The sequence below is a fragment of the Rhincodon typus genome, chromosome 10, assembly GCF_021869965.1.
Source record: "Rhincodon typus isolate 14 chromosome 10, sRhiTyp1.1, whole genome shotgun sequence".
Classification (NCBI taxonomy): Eukaryota; Metazoa; Chordata; class Chondrichthyes; order Orectolobiformes; family Rhincodontidae; genus Rhincodon; species Rhincodon typus.
This window is the reverse complement of record NC_063341.1, coordinates 38,111,473-38,134,458: the sequence shown is the minus strand read 5'-3', so window position 1 is coordinate 38,134,458 and position 22,986 is coordinate 38,111,473. Positions and strand designations below refer to the sequence as shown.

The window sequence follows — 22,986 nt, the reverse complement described above, 5'->3', positions numbered from 1 at the left end:
AGGGTCTAGGCCCGAAACGTCAGCCTCTCTGCTCCTATGATGCTGCTTGGCCTGCTGTGTTCATCCAGCCCTGCACCTTGTTGTCTCTAAAGTTTTTAACTTACTTCTTTACACATTAATTTTCTCTGCTTGTCTCCAATGATTATATAAACCTTTCAGCAGAAGTTAGCAACATAAGTGTGAGAAGCCGGCAAGAAATTTCGACTTTGGAAGGGCATAAAATGGGTGCAAGCAGAATGGACACTCATGATCATCATTCACCTGAAAAGAAAATTCAGGTGATTTATGCATAATGGTCAGCCAATTTATAGATTGCCCATTCGATAGCCCTGTCCAATTGCAAGTTTGGCACAATGCAGCAAATGAACACCATTAAATGCCTTGCTCCATCTTCAGAACTGACCCATCACATATTTAACTTTCCTAAAAATACTTGCCTTGTACATATATCGACTCAGCCAGTAGTGCACTGACTTTTGCGTATACCTTGCAATCAATGGGAAATTCCCGACATGGTAGGTATTTCCTTTCTTCTTCAAGCTTCCTGCATTTGACTCACTTGTTAATTTTATATTCCAGCATGCGGTGAACCACATGAAAGTAGCATACATGCCTCCTCTCGAGGATATAGGGCCTCATCCGTTATTGGTGCAGTTCGTATTTTCTGTCAATGATCAGCAAGGAGGCACTTTGACTGGAATTGTCTTTAACATCACCATTATTCCCGAGGACAACCAACCACCTGAGGTACAGGAGAGCAGCAACAGTTTGCTGTTAAACACTGTGAAATAGATTCTTGAGAAAATCATTTATTCATTTAGAAATAGATTTTTTTAAGCTATGCATTCTGCAGAATCTCTTCAATCGTTAATAATCCAGCCCCAAAGGCAATTAAATACTACAGCATTCCAGATTATGTACACCAGAATGATCAGATTTTCTTGTTGTGTGTTTAAAATACATAATAAACTGTTTAATTAAAAAATATTATGATGTATTTATGTTACTCGGTGTTAATTAGAAAACATTTTGTACAGTAGATGAATTATGATAAAATATTTATTTAGAAAGCTATTTAAAGGATTGAGGCATATAATACAAGATAGTTAATATTGAAAGGAACAATGGTAATGATTATAAGTTTATATCCTGCGGGTACTTCCCTTCTGTGGTCTCATTACCCTTTGTTCACCCACATAAGATGTAATTTGCTATTCAACAGACATTGATCGTCACTTATACAGATAGCAGGAAATGTAAATAGGAAAGCACGTTAGCAACAAATAAATAATGTTGGGATAATCACTGGGGAATATCAACATTGAAAGAGTTTTAATCATCTATGTTGATGCTTTCAATCTCTCTTTTATGATTTGTAGGACGCACAGCATTTTGATGTTAAAAATAGCAAACTTGTTAAACTTTCATTTAGCTCATTTGTGTATACATCAGTTTACCTGCTAAATAATAGTTTTAGTAAAACAAACTATTTCACTTGCTCCAATCTTTGAGGCAGTGGGAGTGCTATGTGATCCCCATTTAATTCCTGAATTACCACTGAATTATAGTGGGATCAGGGCTAATGGTATCAATTTGCTCACTAATTAACATCTGACACCTTCTGTAATTCTAGGGCTATGGAGAAAGCACTGGAGAATGAGACAAGCTGGGTAGCTCTTTCGGGAACCAGCATAAACATCATGGGTCAAATGGCCTCCTTCCGTACTAAAAATTCTATGATTCCAAATACAGATTCAAAAACTGACAGAGATGGGCTGGTTAGAACCTCTGCTACTAAAGTGAATGAATGATCTGCGATAGAGTGAAGGTTTCCTTATTTGAATTGTAATTGACAAGTATTTATGGTGCTCCATTGAGAAGAGGAGTTGGAGGGTGAGGAGAAAGAATGCAATATAGGTCCACAACTCATGCTCACTAAGTAGCGTCAGATTGTGGATATCAATCTTTCTCTATATATCTATATATTTTACTTCCGTTTTTCTCATTGTCTGGCGATTATTTGCACAAGACATTTTTTCTTGCAATAATGCTGTAGGCTAGTAATTTATAAACACTTAACGGCATTGTATGAAATTCTTCCCTGTATTATTTTAACTGAGGTATTCAAATATTGGGTTCCTGTTCAGCTTTCACTAGAAACTTCATGCTTACAGCATTCACTTTTCATGCTCACTCAAACTGAATTCAGTGTCTTGAGTACTCCAACAGTCTGTTATGATCTAAGCTTCACACTCCCTCACTAGGAATATTTTTCAATAACAGCAACCATTGTGTGGTCCCCCTCTGTGTGGAAGACTTGAAACATAACCTCTTGATTTGATTTCTCTAAATTTCACTACTAGTTGCTTGAAGTGCACCTTAAAACAATTTTACTGAGAATTCTGTATCTCATATGATACCAACTACTGAGTCAATGCTGTTGGCCCATCCTCACTGACCTCAATTAGTTCCCTTATTCACTAGCACATTAATTTTATTCATTTTCAAATTCGTCTGTGGCTTTGTTCTACTCTATCTCTACAATTTTTTTTCCAAACCTATAACCCAGCATACAGATTTACTTTTCCAACTTTGCTGTTCTACTTTCTCCACAGTCTACTCAAAGAACCTTTGGCAATTTTTAAATGAAGGACAATTTAAAAGCACATGTCATCATTTCTTTAAAAAAAAATTTATGGAATATGCACATTGCTGGTGAGACCAGCATTTATTGTCCATCCTTAATTTCCCAGATGACTTGCTGTGGGTCTGGAGACACATGTAGGCTAGACCAGGTAATAATAGCAGTTTCCTTCCCTAAAGGACATTAGTGAACCAGATGGGTTTTTTCTGAAAATTTACAATGGATTGGTGGCTGTCATTAGACTGTTAATTCCAGGTGTTTTTATTTAATTCAAATTCCACCATTTGCTATGGCAGGATTTGAACCTGGGTCCCCAGAACATTACCTGAGTCTTTGGATTAACAGTCAGTGATAATATCAGTGGGCTGTCACCTCTCCAGGAATAAAAATTTCTTTTTAGTTTCTTTGTTTTTCATTTATTCGTCCTCTTTTATATTTATTCTGAAAACTGCTTTCTTCTTTTTTGAATTTGGACTTGGATTTGAAATGTGTAATGTGAACGTTTTGTCGATTTTTTTTTTGCTAGATTTTCACAAATGAAATAAAAGCTGAGGAAGGTTCAAGCTGTATGATCACTGCAGATAATCTGATGGTGACAGATAAGGACACAGTTGATGAGGATCTCCGAATTCAGTTGAAACAAAAACCCCAGCATGGAGATATTGAACTGCAAGGAGGCATCATGCAGGAAGGGGATATGTTTACACTTGATGACCTCAAATCCTTTCAAGTCAGGTGATGCTTACTAGGTCAATTTGCTCAAGTTGCCATTCTTAAATGGTTACATGTTGTCCAAGATAGTCACTTCTGAAGAAGGTGGCAAGATGGGCAAAGATGTTGATGGGGGGAACACCTTGCATGTCATAATGATAGTCCCCACATTTTAATGAAGAAATGGAAAGTCTTGATCGTTGATCATTTAGTTAGTTTCAGAGAGTTTATGCAAATTTAAAATCAGGTACGTACACTGCAGCTTGCCAAGCTAAAACTTTCCAATCATAATCAAGACACAAATGACAGAGATAACACAGTGTGGAGCTGGAGGAACACAACAGGACAGGCAGCATCAGAGGAGCAGGAAAGCTGATGTTTCGGGTATTGACAGAGATCTGTTGACTTGAAATGGAAAAGAGGACAGACTGGACTGAATGGCTGTCTTGTACTTCTTAAAAGTTTTAGTCAAAGGTTATTATAGGTGAGCCTAGAAGGAGCAGGAGTTGCTCAGTAAATAAGGTCAGATATTCAGTTGTGAGTTACTTTTTCCTGATTTTGTATATGATCAATGAATAATGCCATTGGTAGAGAACCCCCTTCAGTGCATTTGGATTCAAAAGGCATGGGCAGTTGGATAGCAAATATTCACATTATGTTGGACAATTTTTTTAGGTTGATTAAGTTCCTGGAGCAGCCAGAAATATTGTACTGCCAAACATCAACTGGGAAATCACTAATTAAAAATTATCCTGGAAGAACTAACCAGAGATGCGAGAGATGACATTACATTATCAAACAAATCATTCAACAGCCTGTTTGGAAATCCCAGTGAATGAGTTCCTTTAATTACAAGCGAAGTTGAGATTTTTGTAACTTGTCTTAAATACACTTGAGAGATGCTACAGAAGCAGTAAGAATTGTTTCACAGAACATGGCATATAGACCATAGAATCCCTATGATGTGGGAGCAGGTCATTCAACCCATTGAGGGCACACCAAACATCCAAACAGCATCCCACGCAGAGCCACCCCCTACCTTATCCACCGTAGATATTATGGGCAATTTAGCATGGCCAATCCACCTAACCTGCATATCTTTGGACTGTGGGAGGAAACCAAAATAAACACAGGGAGAATGTGCAAACTCCACACAGACAGTCACCTGAGGCTGGAATTGAACCCAAGCCCATGATACTGTGAGGCAGCAGTGCTAATCACTGAGCCAATCAGATAGAGATGACATTTCTTGTTTCATTGGTGTGCCCATTTAGATCTTGTGCCTTACTCAATTTGTAAAATTCACTTCAGTGTAGCTTCTGCAACATTTTCTGGATTAATCTAAGCGATGAACTATAGATAAATTCTTTTCCTATATTACTCTCAAGTTGGAGACATCAAACTTTGCAAACACTATGCTAGGCAGTCTCCAGTTTCCAGTGAAATTCCAAAGTGCATTGAAAGGACTAGTAACCAATATTAGAATATACCAGGAACAAAAATAGAGGTTGCTGGAAAAGCTCAGCAGGTCTGACAGCATCGGTGAAGAAAAATCAGAGTTAATGTTTCGAGTCCAGTGACCCTTCCTCAGGAAGGGTCTGAGAAAGGGTCACCGGACCCAAAACGTTAACTCTGCTTTTTCTTTACAGATGCTGGCAGACCTGCTGAGCTTTTTCAGCAACCTCTGTTTTTGTTCCCAATTTACAGCATCTTCAGTCCTTTCAGTTTTTATTAGAACATACCAGTCCTATTTTCTACAGAAATTGTGAATTTGTCAGGTACCACTAGAGGCCTCATCCAAAAGCTGCCCTTTGTTTTATTTTTGAGATTCTTTGGGGTCAGGAGTGTTGTCTAAGGGTTTGATTAATAGCAACCTTGCAATGATCTCATGGAGCTAGTCCTCACTGGGCAGAAATAGCACAGTGTGGGTGGAGTTAAGAGAAGGATAGAGAAAACACTTGCAGAGATGCAAGTGGAGTAGACCAACTAGTATTAGGCAATATAGTTCATAGGATAATCTGTGAATAATGTAACAGTAAAGTTAGTCTGGTATGTCTATGATTATTATCAATTGTAGTGTTTCGTCTTGATATATGATGAGGTACCCAAGTCTGAAGACATTTCTTGAAGTCGCATTCTCTTTAAGCCACTCATGGGTGTGAACTTGATAACAGATAACTAAAGAAGGAAGAACAGAAGAGTTCCTCAAGGTCCCACAAAAAAACCAGTTGGTTCAATAAAAGCCACCGTGTCATTTCTCATTAATCTGCCGCAGCCCACTGGAAAAATGTCAGTGGAGTTTGAACCTGAAAGCAGTTCAAGTATCCAGGTTGCTGCTTTTGGAGATTTGGGCTCCCTGCTGCTATTGCCAAACCTCCAAAGGCAAGGGTCGGTTTCTAACCCATAACTATTAAGCTTTCAGTTTAAAAGAAATAACATTGCATCAGAAATATTGCCATGTTCTGTCTTCAAGATGATTATACAGCATGTTTAGGTAAAGATACAGACACACTGACAGCAAATATGCAAGTTAGCTGACACACTCATTCACTCATTATAAACTTTCAGATAAGATTTATTCAGTGGCAGAGCATTCTTCCTCATATCTACAATAGCTGCTGACATTGATACAATCTGTTTCCGACTTGTCAATCAGATGAGTGCTTTGCTGTGATGTTGTTCACAGTTATCCCATTGTGTGATTTGGCCAGTGCATTGTATGTATCTTTTGAATAAGGTACAGACCATTTAGTTTTTAGTTAAAAGATTTTTTTCAACAAGTTTCATGTGAAATTATAAAACATTACTGTCTATTGTCAGCGATCATAGGGTATGGGTGTAACTGATCTTGTGTCCATAGAAGGTAACACTTGAGCTGTTGTTTGTTTTTTTCCTCTTAAGATTGTGTTTTTTTAATTTGTGGCGTCATTTCCACTCTGTTCACAGGTACAAACATGATGATTCAGAAACACTGCATGATTTAGTTGTGTTTACAGCTACAGATGGATTTAACACTGCAGATGAGGTGCTGAAAGTAAAGGTAAGGACAAAGGGAATGTGTCAATTACATTGTAACATATGAGAAGAATTCATCTAAAAGCTTTAGGTAATATTACACAACAATAAAGGTGCAGTTTGATCCCTGTGTGAGTATTTTAAAAAACATAGTCAAATCTTTTTATCTCCACACAAGCAATACAGTACCTAAAAATACTGTAGTGAAGGGTTTTGTGAGTTTTAAAGTATTACAAAGTATTAACAGCACAAAAACAGGCTTCATGGCCCACCAAGTCCATGCTATGCTTACATTCCATACAAACTTTCTCCTATACGATTTCATCTCACCTCATCAACCCATCCATCTTTGCTTTCATCATGTGCTTGCCTAGCTCCTCATAGTTAGACCTTTGCAGTCCATATCAACCACTTGCAGTCGTAGTGAGTTTTACATTCCAGCCACCTCAAGATAATGAGGTTTCACCTGGATTCCTTTTTGGATTTATTAGGGACCATCTTATATCTGTGATCACAAGGTTGGCTCTCCCTAATAGACCTATCAAAACCTTTTAACCTAAATGCATAACAATATTATAAGAAAAAGCAGAGCAAGGTAGTGGTCATTTCATCCCTACATGAGCTATTCTGCTCTTATCTGGCCAGCTCAACCTCCAGCGGTGGCACTAAGGGAAGAGGACAGTCCTCCTCTCTACTATCTCATCCACCAGCAACTTCAAATCTCTTACCTGGAAATAGAGGACAAACTTTGCCTTTTGCAAGGACATTGTCTCAAGAACTACAGTGGGAGGGATCATTCCTGGCTTGCAGCATCTGATGTGATGTAAAACTGAGCTTTAATTATGATGCCAGAACCTTGAAAGCCAAACCATCCCAACAGTAGCAGCACTTGAATGAATGGATGGATGAATGATTTATTGTCACATGCATTTTACAGTGAAATACAATAAAATACATTGAAACATCTTCATTTGTCACCATAATCCAGTGCCATTTTGATAGTTTAAGAATAATAGAAAATTAAAAGATAAAACTTAAAGAGAAGTCCATCTATGTACAAGTTCTGAGCTGGCTCAGGATCACTATCGCCTTGCCAGAGCCAACTAACGTTGAAAGTTGCTGACCGTCAGGTGCCATCTTTCATGACTGGGCTGATTCACCTTCATCACCACCCACCTCGGATACACCAACGTTGGAGACAATCACTGCAGTTGATGTTGCTGTGGTGCCTTCTTACTGCCAGCAGCGCTGGTTATAGCCAACAAAGAAGTCATTGATCCTCAGGTGCCACTGAGACTACCTCACTGAAGTCGCCTCAGGGCTCAATCCCCTCAGTGATGGGTTCACTCTTGTTTTCACACTGGGCTCAATCTCTCCCCTGTGCTGAGTTCAGTCTCTTCCCCTGCACTGGGCTTACTCTCTCCCCTGCACTGGGCTTACTCTCTCCCCTGCACTGGGCTGGTTTTCCTCCCCTATGAGTCTTGCCACTGCCCATGCTGGGAGGAGCCAATTCTGTTGTTGCTGCTGCCGCACACTCTCGAGAGGGTGGGCCTGCTCTCACCCTGCCCAAGGTGCTAGAAAAGAGAGGAAAAAAGAAAAATAGCAAAAGACAAAGAGCAAAGGTAAAACAAAAAAAGAAACAAAGAAAGCAGACGGACGTGGGTGACCCCTGGACCAAGATCTCGAACGCAGCGCTGCTACTCCGTTACCATCTAGGCCAAGTACTTCCATCTTGCTTGCCAGAGATTCCCAAGAAATGTGCCCAACATCTCAGTTTCATAATTAATGAGGTGAAAAGTGGAAGATTACTTCAGAAAATTCATTTGGGTCATGGCAGAATAAATGCCATGAATCTCACTAACCACCACAATTTGAGTACAAATGGAAAAACGTACCTTATTATGCTCTAGATTCCTCAGTTAGGGGAAACTGATATAATCTGTGGCTTTCTGTATGAATAACAAATATCACCAAGTTGGGTTCTTGTCAAAACATATGTCTTGAAATGTGCTTAAAACATTAACTATTTACATGGTTGCAGTATCTCAGATTTGGACACACAATCTAAGTTCTGTGCTTACTGATATTACTATGCATACATCTGACTGAACACATTAAAGAGGTGTCATGATACAGAGAGTGACCAAAGGCAAGGCAGGCATATTTGTACTGAAATGTCATGTGACACTTGACAATCTATGTCTTAAAAGTACAGGACTGACTGGTCTAGAATCTATGTCATGATATAAGAGACACATTTTCTTAGCATCCACTCTGTCAAACCCCTGAGATACATCATAATATTTCAATTAAATCAGCTGCCATTCTAAATTCCAGGAATGCAGGCATAGGTTTGCATGAAGCTGTAATACCTATAGTCCTATGAAGGAATCAGTTAGCTCAGTTATGATGCAGAGTGATGCCAACAGCATGGGTTCAATTCTCACATCAGCTGAGTTTACTTTGAAGGACTCTCCATCTCAAACTGTCTCCTCATCTGAGATATGGTGACCTTCAAGTTAAACCACCACGAGTCATTTCTCAAATGAGAGACAGCAGCCCTATGTTCTGGTAGGACTATGGCCCAATTCTGATGAAAGAGTCCACAATTTCAAGTATGTAGCAGTGTAAAAGGAAACTTCTAGGGAATAGTGCATTTTTAAGAATTAGTGGATGATTGTCAACAGCAGTGAGTGCTGAGTGGTTCGCTGCTATTGAGGGCTGTATCTGCACCATTACATTCAGGGAACCCATTCATGCTGAAATCTAGAAGCTGTACACCTAACAGTATGAATAGTAGGGCTGATTGCTCTGCAGTTGCAACAAATCTTTGATGAGCACATCTCTTCAAATTAACAAGAGTATGAAATTATGTCCGCACCCTCTGAATTCCTGGTGGACTCCTGGATAACCCTCTCCCATCATACCCAGTACTCTCTCTGCTAATCCCCCCTCAACACCCCGGAGTCTACTATCAGGACACTCCAACTACTGTTTCTCCTCCCCAACACCACCCCACCCTTATCCCAGTACCTCCTTAGTTCTGTTGCATTTCCTGGAAATCTGAAACAAATACTGAGAATGCTGGTGAACGTCACTAGTCCTGTGGGGAGAGAACTGACTTCTCAACTCCGATATGACTCTTCAGAGCCCTTAGTTCTTTACTCACTTAGTTCCCCTACACACTGCCATCCCACAGACTCCAGCTCTCTCGACAGTTCGTCACTAAACCCCCATCACACAAGTTCTAGTTCCATGCCAAAAATGCGCCGAACAAGGAACAGCAGTCTGTTGTTCAGCCTCTTGAGCCTACTCTATCATTCAATAAGATCTTGGCTGATCTGATTGGAACGTCAAATCCACATTGTTGCCCACCCCTGAATAAAACAAACAAAATGTTATTCCTGGCAGCCCTGGCTCTGCTTGCCTTCCACCCACACTCCTGGCATCTTCTATACCACCAGCTCAGCTTTAGTCATCTACTTGCATGACTGGCTCCTCCCCAGCCCCAAATCAGTTTTCCAATCTCATCTTTGAGGGCCACCAGCAAGTGTATTATCACCGTGAGGCAGCTGGATTTGTGCTCAATGCAACACTGATGGATCTTTCACCTGACGTGCATGGGTACTTCAATTCACTTGGAAAATTCACCTCAATGTGGGCCAATCAGATTTATGCATGGCTACTCAGTCACCTTTATACAATGACACACAGTGATGCACAAGAAAACCTGAGGAAGAAAGGGCCTATTTCCAGACATGTAGTAATCTTTGAAACCTTATTATTTCAAAGTACTTGTTTGTAATACCCTTGTATTTTTTATTACCAACCAAAACTAAAATCAGTGCTGTTCATCTCAATCACCATCCGAGGTCAATCTTTCTTCTTGAACCATTCATTATGTGCGGATCCTAGGCCCCAGTATTCATGGAGAGGTGAGGAGGATGGGAGGGGAATAGATGGGGTGTGGTGATGGGTTGTACCACCTGGGGGAAAATATAGCAAAGCCATGCACACAATGATCCTACTGAATTTAACAACATGACTTTATTACATTTTTTCCTTTGTTTCTGGGGCTGCAGCCAGCCAACTGCTTGGGGACACTTGAGGGTGTGGAAGGCTGGAGATTGGGGCCTAGTGGTGAGAAAAAGAGAAGCAATCACAAGAGAAAACAATACCAGAGATTGGGTATGGTAGGCCTGCTTCCTGCAGCATAGCAAAGAGAAAGGTTATGATTAGTAGAGGGCAAGAACAAAGGTTTCCTTGAATGTTGTTCCTCCTGGTCTATACGGAGAACTATAATTGGAGTTGGCAACTCCTGCTTCCCTATTTTACTGCAGGCTTTCCAGTGCCTTTGCGGAGATGAAAATCTAAATGTTCATGTTTGATTTACATTAACTTTTTGATTTTCTTTGAAAGGTTATACCAATCAATGATGAACCTCCAGAGCTACAGCCACATTTGAAATCTGGTCTCCAATGTCCTGAGGGAGAAAAGGTCATCATCACCTCTGAATATCTTTATGCTACAGATATTGACAGTAATGACACAAAGCTGACATATATGATCGCTCGTTCACCATCATTTGGACTGATAAGAAGAAAAGATGTCACGGTTGACAAATTCTCACAACTGGATATCATCCAAGGTTTAATCTCCTATTGGCACACCGGTAGGGATGTTAGCATGTGGTAGTATTTACTTTACTGAGGAAATGGATGTACAAAACAGTATTCCACTGCTTCATAAAATGAATTGCTTTGGCAGTGTATAACATTTTCTTAGATAGTCTTTCCAATTTTTTATATTTTTTTGAATAAACAAAACATTGAAAGAATACAAAGGTAACTTTGTATTGAAAGTGCAGCAATGTAGCAGGAGACATTTGGTTGGAAACCTTTGGTCTGCCCTAAGCCTATCTTCATTCTCTAATTTTACTGTTGGGCCAAACTGCTCAAAGTCCTTGCAACTGTCTCTGTGAACTTCAAATACCTGCAACAAATATCAAATTGAAAAAGTAGTGAAACACAGAACCATGACTTTAGGCACCATGTTCATATACTTGGTGAAGTAACCTCATAGTTTTATTTGTTTTTGATATACACTTTTGAATGGTTTTGGAAAAAAATGAATTTTTGATATATTGGGGTTATTTCGTAATTTATTTGGTTGAATGTTTAATGTTTGACTTTATTTTTATTTGCATTTGTGTCCAGTTTTTATTTTAAATTCTGTAGCTTTTCACATCTTAGCATTTTCAGAAATTTAAGAATTCTTTTTAAGGGAACAGTTCTGTTAAAATACACATTTGTTTGAAATTTCCTCTTCACCTCAGAGAAGTACAGGACAACACGTAGTTGTAGAAAAATACTTAGCAAATGTGACAAATCCCAAACTTGAAGCTGTGTTCACCTACTCTGTCACTGCTGTCCAGACAGACAGACACAGCAGAGCCTTCAAGAGGGTGCACCTCTGCCCCAAAGAAAAAGCCCTTTTTCAACACTGCCTTCAACATATCTCTTTCTATAAAGAAACTTGTTCTGCCTCCTCCTTCAGTTTCTATATCTAGACCTTTCAATCTACTAGTTTAATTTCATGTCGTAAACAGTCATAGAACACAGAACAGTACAATACAGTACAGGCCCTTCAGCCCACAGTGTTGTGCTGACCTATTATCCTACTAAAATCAATCTACCCTGCATACCCTACATTTTACTATCCTCCATGTACCTATCCAAGAGTCACTTAAAAGTCTCTAAAGTATCTGACAATCACTAGATTATTTAGTTAACCACTAAAATTTGAAAGTTCTCTTTAAGGTATGACACCAGCGTCAAAGAAGTTAACCATAGAGCTTCCCTCCATAGGTTTACTCTATGCAAAGAGCATTGAAGAATATGTTAATGAATAGGATTTATAGACTCAGTATCTGCTAAGTATGCTTGTGATGCTAGTGTCGATTGAGAATATCAATCTTATAAATATGTCAATCTCTTATTTCGTTCCAGGTGGTGAAATAGGATATAGTCCTTGCATGGATACTGTCACAGTAATTGTATCTGATGCAGAAGCAGGCACAGTGGACAGCTGCTGTTATGATGGACCTCTTCCACCACCAGTGCCACTTCATGGCTCTCTCCCTTTCTATGACCTTAACATCACTGTGATGCCAGTCAACAATCAACCTCCTACAATTCAAGTTGGTTAGTCCATGACCATTTATATTTCTATACACAGCATTTACATCTCAAGATTAGCTGGCACATTTACATGGAGCATGAAACTAACATTGTTATATTTGTTGCGATACTTGGATATTCTTAAGCGATTCAGTGGCTTCCACTTCTATTCCAACTGGAAGTGCATTTCATGTGTTGATGATATTGCGTGAAAAAGAGCTTCCTGATATCAGTATTAAATTTGCCAGCTAAAACCTACTTCTTTGGCTGTATTTCATTTAATAGTTTATTTAACTTATAGAGCCTATTTTTGTCCTTTGTATTGGTTGCGAGTGGTCAATAGTGGATCGCGACACAGTACATACTAGCCTGTTTCTACCAGTCAATACAATGACCCTTAAAAGATCCACTGCAAGCCACTTCCAAGATTTTCTTTTCCTTTTATGTTGAGCTGAATTTTCTCTGGTTCGTATCGTCTAAGTGTAGCATGACTTCTAATCACTGTTAATTACTATGGCCACTTGCTTTTATCAAGTTAGGATGTGCATCACCTCCCATGATCTCTCTGATATATTATACCATAAAGCAAGCTCATGTTGTGTTCATTAAATTGAATTCAAAACCACTTGGATATTCTTGATTTCTGTTTGCACAATTGAAAACATTCTTTGCATCTATAATAACTTTACTGTTTACATTTCCATTTTTAACTTTCCATCTACCTTTTCTGATCTGGTGGGTGAAAACTCACCATTGTATTTTTCAGATTAAACAAAGCTGTCATTAGCATCCTTAATTTTGTAACTTTTTTACATCCCATCAAATCAACTTCATTTTTCTAACAAACAGCATTAATTGCAGATAAATTCCAGTGAAATGACAGTCTTTCACAGAAAACCCACAATGTTGGAAGATGTGATAGTGGTAAGACATATTATTTGATGCTTGGCTTTAATTTGTGCAGTTTGTGTAAGATAAAGGTGACTTCAAGCTGAACAGCATCGTACAAATATGTAACTGGTGCTAGTGCTAGACCCAAAGTTGGGAAATGTTGCATGCCTCAGCATGACCTTGCTCAAAACAAAAATTTATCTTATTCCATGTATTTATAGCCAAATAGAGACAGTCTTTAACCTCTAGAATGTTATCATAGATAACTGAATCTAACATATTGAACCAGTTTATTATAAAGATGTGGATTTAACATTAATAGTAAAAATGCATAATATCAGATAAGTGACCCTAACGAAAGCAAAATCTTTTGAAATCTACATATTATGTTTATCACATCACGAGGCAGGATGTAAGGATTAGCATGAACAAGGGACTTTGAAATTCCACTCAAGCAGAAAACTGATCAAGGTCACTAGTGACACAACAATCCATCTGCTAGACTGTGTAGTCAGAAGAAATATTAACATACACGGGTAGGTTCAAGTCCACTGCATTCAAAGTTAAGATTCTGCAAATACTGTTTTCCACCAAACACAGATGCTAGGCCCCAGATGGGAGCTGTGGGCGATCGCCCACATGCAGCTTTTGATTTAGATGGAAAGGTAAAAATGTAAAGTTACATTGGTACTTCATAAATTAAATTATATTGGTGCTTTAGAAATGTTCACATAATTACAATATTTTGTGAATGTAATTAAACTTTATTAGGCAGAGTCAGGAATATCAGCTAAATATCTCAACATCATTTTTACTCAATGTGCTCAAATTAAAAGATTTAATTACAAATATTTGCCTCAAACCTAAGAATGTCTGAGTTTTTATAACTCTTTTTCCTTTCTTTTAGTCCACCTTCTTTCCTAAAAGTTCTGAGTTATAACCTTGTGAATAATAACAGAAGTCCATAATCGACTGAAGTGTTGGTGGTCATACTGTCAGCTGCCAAGACCCAAAACTCTGGAATTCTAATTGTTAATATTTCTACTTCTGTCACTTCCTTTAATACTCTCCTTAAAATCTCTCTTTGTCCAAAGCACTTGGTTGCTTGTCCTTGTCTTCCTTATGTGGCTCTGTGGAAATTTTGTTTGATAACTCTGCTTTGAGGTTCCTTTTGGATAAAGCCAGGCCAGGCTAACAGTGGTTCATGTACCAGCTCACTAGATGGTGAGGTCTCTGCCACAAGTTGCTACTGGGGACTGAGATGAAGATTTTGATGAGGCAGTATACAGGAGAGGGTGCATACAGAGTTGCTACATTGGCTGGCCTGTCAGAGCACCTCCTGTCTCTGTAAAGGAGCATGGAGGAGTCCAGTTCCAAATGGTATTGCATACATCTTTCCTCTCTGCAGCTTATAGTCTACCTGCCTGTCATATTGTAGATCCAAAAGTGCTGCAATTGCAGACTTTGTGTGAACAGTTCACCAAATCCTCTGCCATCCTCCAAAGATGGAGCAAAACACACTGATAAATCTGGGAATAATCAACATCCTGAAAAGTCCCCCATGTTAGTTCCTGAAACTTTGCAATGGCAGAATTTTTCTAGAGTACCTTAGCAGCAAATTGGTTGCCTACCTTTTTAAAAATGCAACTTCTGTGTCCTTCTTGCATGTTATTTGGTGAGTAATATGCCAGTATCTTGAATGGATTGGCATTGTCTGGGTTTTCAAGTACAGTATTAAATCAACTCACGGCTGTTTAATGTATGTAATGCCACCTCAGAGTTCCAGACACACAGGATGCCCCTGTGAGTGCTTTTCCCATCCAATGTGATGTCATCGGTATGACTTTTACACCCCCCGCTTACAGTACTCCAGTTGTATTTACACAGTAGTTGGTGTGAAGTATTCAAATAATTCTTGAAATTGTTAGACGCAACCGGCTAGAATTTAATCTAACTGGATTCAAAATAGCTTCACCAGTACACAACCTGAAAACTTTGTACCAATGCAAACTGTGTTTTAGGGGAAGAATTTTACCGAATTGAGCAGCAGAAGCCAATGCGCAGACAATTAGGACCTCTTTTTCACCCTGATGTTCAGGTGCCAAACCCACAGGAAAGTTCAGCCTGATAAATGGCCCATGATGTTCCTTGCAATCTTTGTGAGATTTGTTATTGTAAAGTTCCTTTTAATCTGATTTATACAGTTTTCTCTTCATTTGTAGGGGATACATTTGCAGTTGATGAAGCATCGCAAGCCAGCTTGGTATTAGAATTTCTATCTGCCATAGATGAAGACACGATCGCAGAGGAACTAGTCTTTGTGCTGGAGAGTTTACCCCTGTTTGGATATCTAGAGAACACTCTCCCATCACCGGGGTATGAAAAAAGCAATGCTGGAATAAACATAGGTAAAAAAAAGTCTAATTCCTTAACGATTTCCATAAGACTTAACATTTTACATTTGATAAACACATACACAAAGCAGTCTTTGAATAATTGATTGTTGGGAAAACCAATCTGCTTCATTAATGTCCTTTAGGGAAGAAAATCTGCTGTCCTTGCCTGATCTGGCTTACGTGTGACTCCAGACTCACAGCAATAGGACTGACCCTTAACTGCCCTCTGGGCAATTAGGGATGGGCAATAAACGCTGGTCTAGCCAGCAGTGCCCACATTTAATGAATGAATAAAAAATAATCTCGTAACAATTCTAACTGCAATTAACTTTTAATAATTCATTTTGACAATTTACATCAATTTAAAAATTAATATTGAGATTGTTTTCCTTCCTTTTCACGGTCTGAAACATAAACAGATTATGGGTGGCTCAGTGGTTAGCACTGCTGCCTCACAGTGCCAGTGACACTGGTTCAATTCCACCCTCGGGCAACTGTCTGTGTAGCGTTTGCACATTCTCCCTGTGTCTGCGTGGGTTTCCTCGGTGTGCTCCGGTTTCCTCCCACAGCCCAAGGATGTGCAGGTTAGGTGGATTGGCCATGCTAAATTGCCCAAAGTATTCAGGGATGTGTAGATTTGGTGGGTTATAGGGGGATGGGTCTGGGTGGGATGCTCTGAGGGTAGGTGTGGACTTGTTGGGCCGGAGGGCCTGTTTCCACACTATAGGAATTCTATGATCATATTGATAAACCACAAATACCTTGGTGATTAGTTATCACGTTAAAGATAAATTTGCTCTAATTATGCAGTCAAAATGAATGGGCATGGTCTACCTTTTGAAGAAAAACTCCCTTTTATTCCCTTGAACACTTCGATGCATAATTACCATGACCTCAGATTTTACCTAAAATTTGTTTCTCTGTGATTTCAACTTCAGGATGTACATTTCATCTTTTCAATACTTGTAGATATAATTAGTTGAATTGGGCTATTACTTTTAAAAGACATCAAAACCTTGCAACATGTTAAAAGCCTGAAAATTTCCTTGTCCTGTTGCAATAGGGTGGGTGCAACTTTTGCCTGGCAGGTTGCTGCTGAGCTAACTGCTATACTAATTTTCAGGAGCAGGATTGTTAGTATCAAAGGCCAGGCAATGTTATGTTGCTCCATATATCTGTCCCATGGATTCTGAAAATTCAGAGTAATATCCATCTTACTCAAAAAGATCACAATAGGGTTACGCAACCACTTGCAAAGTCATCCAATCCCATGAGTCTACCATCTAGAAGAATTTAGGCAACAAGCATATGGAAACACCACCAGTGCACGTTCACCACCAAAAATTCACAATTCTTTTGCTGCCACTGAGACAAAATTCTGGAACCCTCTATAACAGCATTGTGGTTATGTCTATACCATATGGACTGCAGTAGTTTAAGAAGGTGGGTCACAACCATCTTCTCAAGGGCAATTAGGAATGCATAATAAATACTGGTCTTGCCAGCAACATTCACATTCCATGTACAAATAAAATAGCCTGTGTTTCGTTTTCATTTGCAACTCCAAGTTAAGATCTGGATTTTTGTTGATTTTTAACAATTTGATTTACACTTTCTGCAGTAATATCACTGGTGGAGCTTGAAATGCAAACCAATAGAAATAAGAGTGGAAACATTAATCATCTTTATATTTAGAATAACGCATATTATTTTTTAAAATGGCATAACATTCAGAGCATGGCTCTTTTATTTCGAAAGAAGCAGGTATTGAATAATGAAATGTTCAAACTTGGAACGTATAGGAAAGAGTCAACATCCAAATCTAGATTATGCTTTCTTAATATGGTATTGTTAAGCTTTCAATGAAAATTTAATTAAGCTGCAGCCCGGAGACAACCAATACATGATCATAAGCTGCCATTAGCACTGTCATCAAATTAAATTTTGGAAATATTCATATGACAGGAGATGCATTACAAATATCTTCATGCAGATCTCAAGAGAAATAATCAACAGCTTAAGGAACATTTTATAATAGTTTCACTTCAAGTACAGTTATGAAATATTGTGATGTGTTTTGCTGTCTTTTATTATCATAAAGATAAAACACAAATATAAGTTGGTGAAAGAGGACATTAGAATAATTGTGCCACCAGTCATAGCATGATGTATCTGGTGAAATTATCCTATGTTAGACTAAGTGTATTATCTGGTAGAAGTGAGAAGCCAAGAGTATCTCAGGCTTCTAGATGGAGGAATGTGACATGAATGTGAATTATTTTGAAAGATTTTTATGTTGTATGTAATTTTAAACCATAGATGTTTGATCCAATCTGTTGGCTTAATAGCTTCCTTCAGTCTGCAGCACCTCAGGGCAGGCTACATCAACTACATCCAATGCAGACATAACCAGATGGAGCCCACAGCTGACCACTTTATGGTATCTGTTAGTGACGCTGTACATAAATCTATAGCAGTGCCATTTTATGTCATCATCAACCCAATCAACGATGAAACTCCAGATTTGCAGCTGGGAAACATCACAGTGAGTATGGACAGAGCAAAGAAAGAATATTAAAAAAAAAACTTATATTTATTCATAATCTATGTCAGGTAGTTCTGATGTTATTTAATCTTTTATTCTGAATGACAGGGTTTTTTTTCCGTCAGTGTTTTAGATCTTGCCACATGTTCCATCATTCATAACAGAACAATGGCCATTTGGTACCATTATTTGGAAAACCAGTCAGTTATGTCATAATTTGTTTGAATTTGAAGGGGAAAGACATCAAAATGGCATATCAAAATATGTATACTCTCCATTATATTGGTTGTGTGTATCACCAATTATTCAAGTGTAAGTAGCAGATGACTTTGCAAATTTTTACCCCTATTTATGGTAAAGCACTTTTCCATGAGAAGGTGATGCCTTATTTTTTCCTAATGGCTCTGTACTTAGAAACAAAACCTGGTTTAATCCTCAGGGTATTTTTGAAGAAGGCACCAAGCTTTATTGTCGAGAACACAAGATAAATTAGGAAAAAAAAAATGGAGAATTTGAGCTAAGTCAAAGACTAATTAAATTATTGCAAACCTAAATTTAAAAGAAAACAGACTGGAGCAGTCATTCTACAAACAATCGAATAGTTAGACACCTGTATGGGCTAAAGGGAATTGCACTTTGCATGAAGACCATCACTTTCACAGAATAAGGGGGAGCCAACAAAATAGAATGAAAGCAGAGCCTCCCATGATGCGGTAATTGATGTCAGCTTTAATTCTAGCATTGGCAGAAGCCAGTCAATATTTTAGATTTGCGGGCAAAGCTCATGTACTCTATGCTTGCTGTTATACAGGCTCAGACTGATCCCATCACAATTTTTTGGGATCTCCATGCTTGAGGGATTTTCAAACTTTGATAGCTGTCCAGCAATTGTCCCTCCAACAGATTGCTTGTATTGCTGAGCTGTCAGTCAGCTTTGTTGTCAGGAGCTTTGTTGTATGTGAACCTGCTGTTTAGAGCTAGAGTGACAGCATTCATGTTGTCTCACCGCCAGTGCCCTTACTATTTCCTGTTAGCGGACCAGAGTTGCTTGAGGTAGTCCTGGAAGGTCATCAGTCATCTCCTTTATGAGACACCTCAGCTGCATTAGTTCAGGCAAAAACACTGGCAAAACAGGCACTAAGGGAATGAAAGATTTCTTGGTCTAATTTTGCTTGTATTATTATTTTTCCTGGCAAGTCACAGCAAGGTTTCTGTTGCCATCTTTCATTGCAGAACTTTAGCCAAGAGGATACTGAATGGATTGTCACAAATGACTAAGAAGCTGTGGTATAGTACACAAATGGTGGTGAAGGAGTGCAATCATAAAGGAGTAGGCGCTCACAGACAGCCTGTCACAAGCACATGATAATTTGGCCGTTCAAGCCTGCTCCACATTCAAGATGGTTGTAGTCGATCTTGGGCTTTGACTCTGTTTTTCCACCCTCTCCCCACACAAGAAAGTAAGAAGTAGGTGCAGGAATAGGACCTTCAGCCCTTGAAGCCTGTCTCGTCATTCAACAATCATGGTTGATCTGGCCAACTTCCCCAACTTTTCTTTCATGCCAACTAGTGTTACCGTCAACTTCCTGGTATTTGAAAATCCTATCTATCTCCTTTTTATCTGTATCTGTTGATACCATGAGAGATCAAAAATCTGTCTCAAATATATCCAATGATGATGGATCAGACCTCTCTGGAGTAGAGAATTCCAAAGATTTATGATTTTGAGTGGAGAAATTTTTTTCATTTCAATTCTAAATGATCCTGAAACTGTACCCCACTTCTAGATTCGCTATCAAGGGAAAACAATGTCACAATATCTACCTGTCAAGCCCCTTTATAACCTTGAATGTTTGAATGATATTACCTCTCATTCTTCTAAATTCCAGACAATGAAACAAATTTACTCAGCCTCATTTTAAAGGACGATCATCTCATTCCAGAGAACAATCTTGTGTACCTTAGCTGCACAACTCCACTAAAAGTATATCCTCCCTGAAATGGGGAGAACAAAATTGCATGTGTTATTCCAGGTGTGGTCTCACCAGAGGTCCATATAATTACAGCAAGTCTCTTTTTCTCTCATACTTTAATCCCCTTGCAATAAAGACCAACATGCCACATGCTGTCCTAATTGCTGTAACTGTATGCTAACAATTTGTGTTACCTGTAGGAGTGTACTAACATCTCTCGGAACATCAATTTTACAAGTTTTGGACCTTTAATTTTTTTTTATTCTTATGACCAAAGTGAATAACTTCACACTTCCCCATATTGTACTCTCTGTACCACGTTGTTGACACTCACTTAGGCTGTTTATGTCTCTTTATAGCCACTATATCCTCCTCATAGCTCTCATTCTACCCAGCTTTGTATCATCATCATGTGCTCTAAGCATTGCCTGTCTCCTTACTAGTTGCAGCCTCACAACTTGAAAATATTTAATTTATCCTTATTCCATATGACGCTTGTCCATTAACAAATATTCAATCCATTATAATATAACTCACAACTCCATAAGACTTTATCTTATATATCATCTCTTTAATGATACCTTAGCAAGTGCCCTTTGGAAATCTAAGAACACTACATTTGCTGTTTGAACTTTATCTACACAACTAGTTACAGCCTCAGAAAGCTCTAACAAATTTCATAGAAACGTGATCTAATTAAATTATACTTTTTTAATTGCATTGGTAAGAATTTTTTAATGTATGCCAGTACCTTCCCAATGTCTGTCGGTTTAAATAGCCTGTAGTTCCCTATTTTCTTTCATTCCTTTCTTGAACAACAGTGCTATTTTTGCTAATTTCTAATCTACTGAGACCACTCCAGGGAGGGAACATTTGGAAATTGTAACAAGCGTATCCACAATCTCTGTGGCAATCTCTTTTAGAACCCTAGAATGTAAGCCATCAAATCCTGGGATTTGGAGATAGTAGGAACTGCAGATGCTGGAGAATCCGAGACAACAAGGTGCAGGGCTGGATGAACACAGCAGGCCAAGCAGCATCATAGGAGCAGAAAGGCTGACGTTTCGGGCCTAGACCCTTCATCAGAAATGGGGGAGGGGAAGGGGGTTCTGAAATAAATAGGGAGAGAGTGGGAGGCGGATAGAAGATGGATAGAGGAGAGGATAGGTGGAGAGGAAACAGACAGGTCGAAGAGGCATGGATGGAGCCAGTAAAGGTGAGTGTAGGTGGGGAGTTAGGGAGGGGATAGGTCAGTCCAGGGAGGACGGACACGTCAAGGGGGCGGGATGAGGTTAGTAGGTAGGAGATGGGGGTGCGGCTTGAGGTGGGAGGAGGGGATAGGTGGGAGGAAGAACAGGTTAGGGAGGCGGGGACGAGCTGGACTGGTTTTGGGCCCGCCAGTCCCCCTCCACTGACACCCTCATCCGCTTAGCCAAACTCGTCCTCACCCTCAACAACTTCTCTTTCAATTCCTCCCACTTCCTACAGACAAAAGGGGTGGCCATGGGTACCCGCATGGGCCCAAGCTACGCCTGCCTCTTTGTAGGTTACGTGGAACAATCCCTCTTCCGTACCTACACCGGCCCTAAACCCCACCTCTTCCTCCATTACATTGATGACTGTATCGGCGCCGCCTCGTGCTCCCACGAGGAGCTCGAACAGTTCATCCACTTCACCAACACCTTCCACCCCAACGTTAAGTTTACCTGGACCATCTCTAATACCTCTCTCTCCTTCCTGGACCTCTCTGTCTCCATATCGGGCAACCACCTAGAAACCGATATCCATTTCAAGCCCACCGACTCCCACAGCTACCTAGAATACTCCTCCTCCCACCCACCCTCCTGCAAAAATGCTATCCCCTATTCCCAATTCCTTCGCCTCCACCGCATCTGCTCCCAGGATGAGGCATTCCACTCCCGTACATCTCAGTTGTCCTCGTTTTTCAAGGACCGTAACTTCCCCCCCTCAGTGGTCGAGAACGCCCTCGACCGTGTCTCCCACATCTCCCGCAACTCATCCCTCACACCCCGTCCACGCAATAAGAACCAAAAAAGAATCCCCCTCGTCCTCACGTACCACCCCACCAACCTCCGGATCCAACGCATCATCCTCCGACACTTACGCCATCTGCAATCCGACCCCACCACCAAAGACATCTTTCCCTCCCCACCCTTATCTGCTTTCCGGAGGGACCACTCTCTCCGTGACTCCCTTGTCCGCTCCACACTCCCCTCCAGCTCCACCACACTCGGCACTTTTCCCTGCAACCGCAGAAAGTGCTACACCTGCCCCCATACCACCTCCCTCACCCCCATCCCAGGCCCCAAGAAGACTTTCCACATCAAGCAGATGTTCACCTGCACATCTGCCAATGTGGTATACTGCATCTGCTGTACCCGGTGTGGCTTCCTCTACATCGGGGAAACCAAGCGGAGGCTTGGGGACCGCTTTGCAAAACACCTATGCTCGGTTCGCAATAAACAACTGCATCTCCCAGTCGCGAACCATTTCAACTCCCCCTCCCATTTCTCAGACGACATGTCCATCCTGGGCCTCCTATGTGCCACAACGATGCCACCCGAAGGTTGCAGGATCAGCAACTCCTATTCCACTTGGGAACCCTGCGGCC

General features: G+C 39.9%; 1 protein-coding gene across 1 annotated transcript in view; it reads left to right on the top strand.

Moving 5' to 3' along the window:
- Positions 1-22,986, top strand: part of frem1b (Fras1 related extracellular matrix 1b) — a 188,316-nt gene that overhangs the window by 80,551 nt on the left and 84,779 nt on the right. Inside the window, exons 13-19 of the mRNA XM_020530931.2 lie at positions 580-747; positions 3,171-3,379; positions 6,302-6,395; positions 10,790-11,042; positions 12,379-12,573; positions 15,663-15,848; positions 18,185-18,381. Coding sequence (XP_020386520.2) covers positions 580-747; positions 3,171-3,379; positions 6,302-6,395; positions 10,790-11,042; positions 12,379-12,573; positions 15,663-15,848; positions 18,185-18,381 — 1,302 coding nt within the window. The remainder of the gene's footprint in view (positions 1-579; positions 748-3,170; positions 3,380-6,301; positions 6,396-10,789; positions 11,043-12,378; positions 12,574-15,662; positions 15,849-18,184; positions 18,382-22,986) is intronic.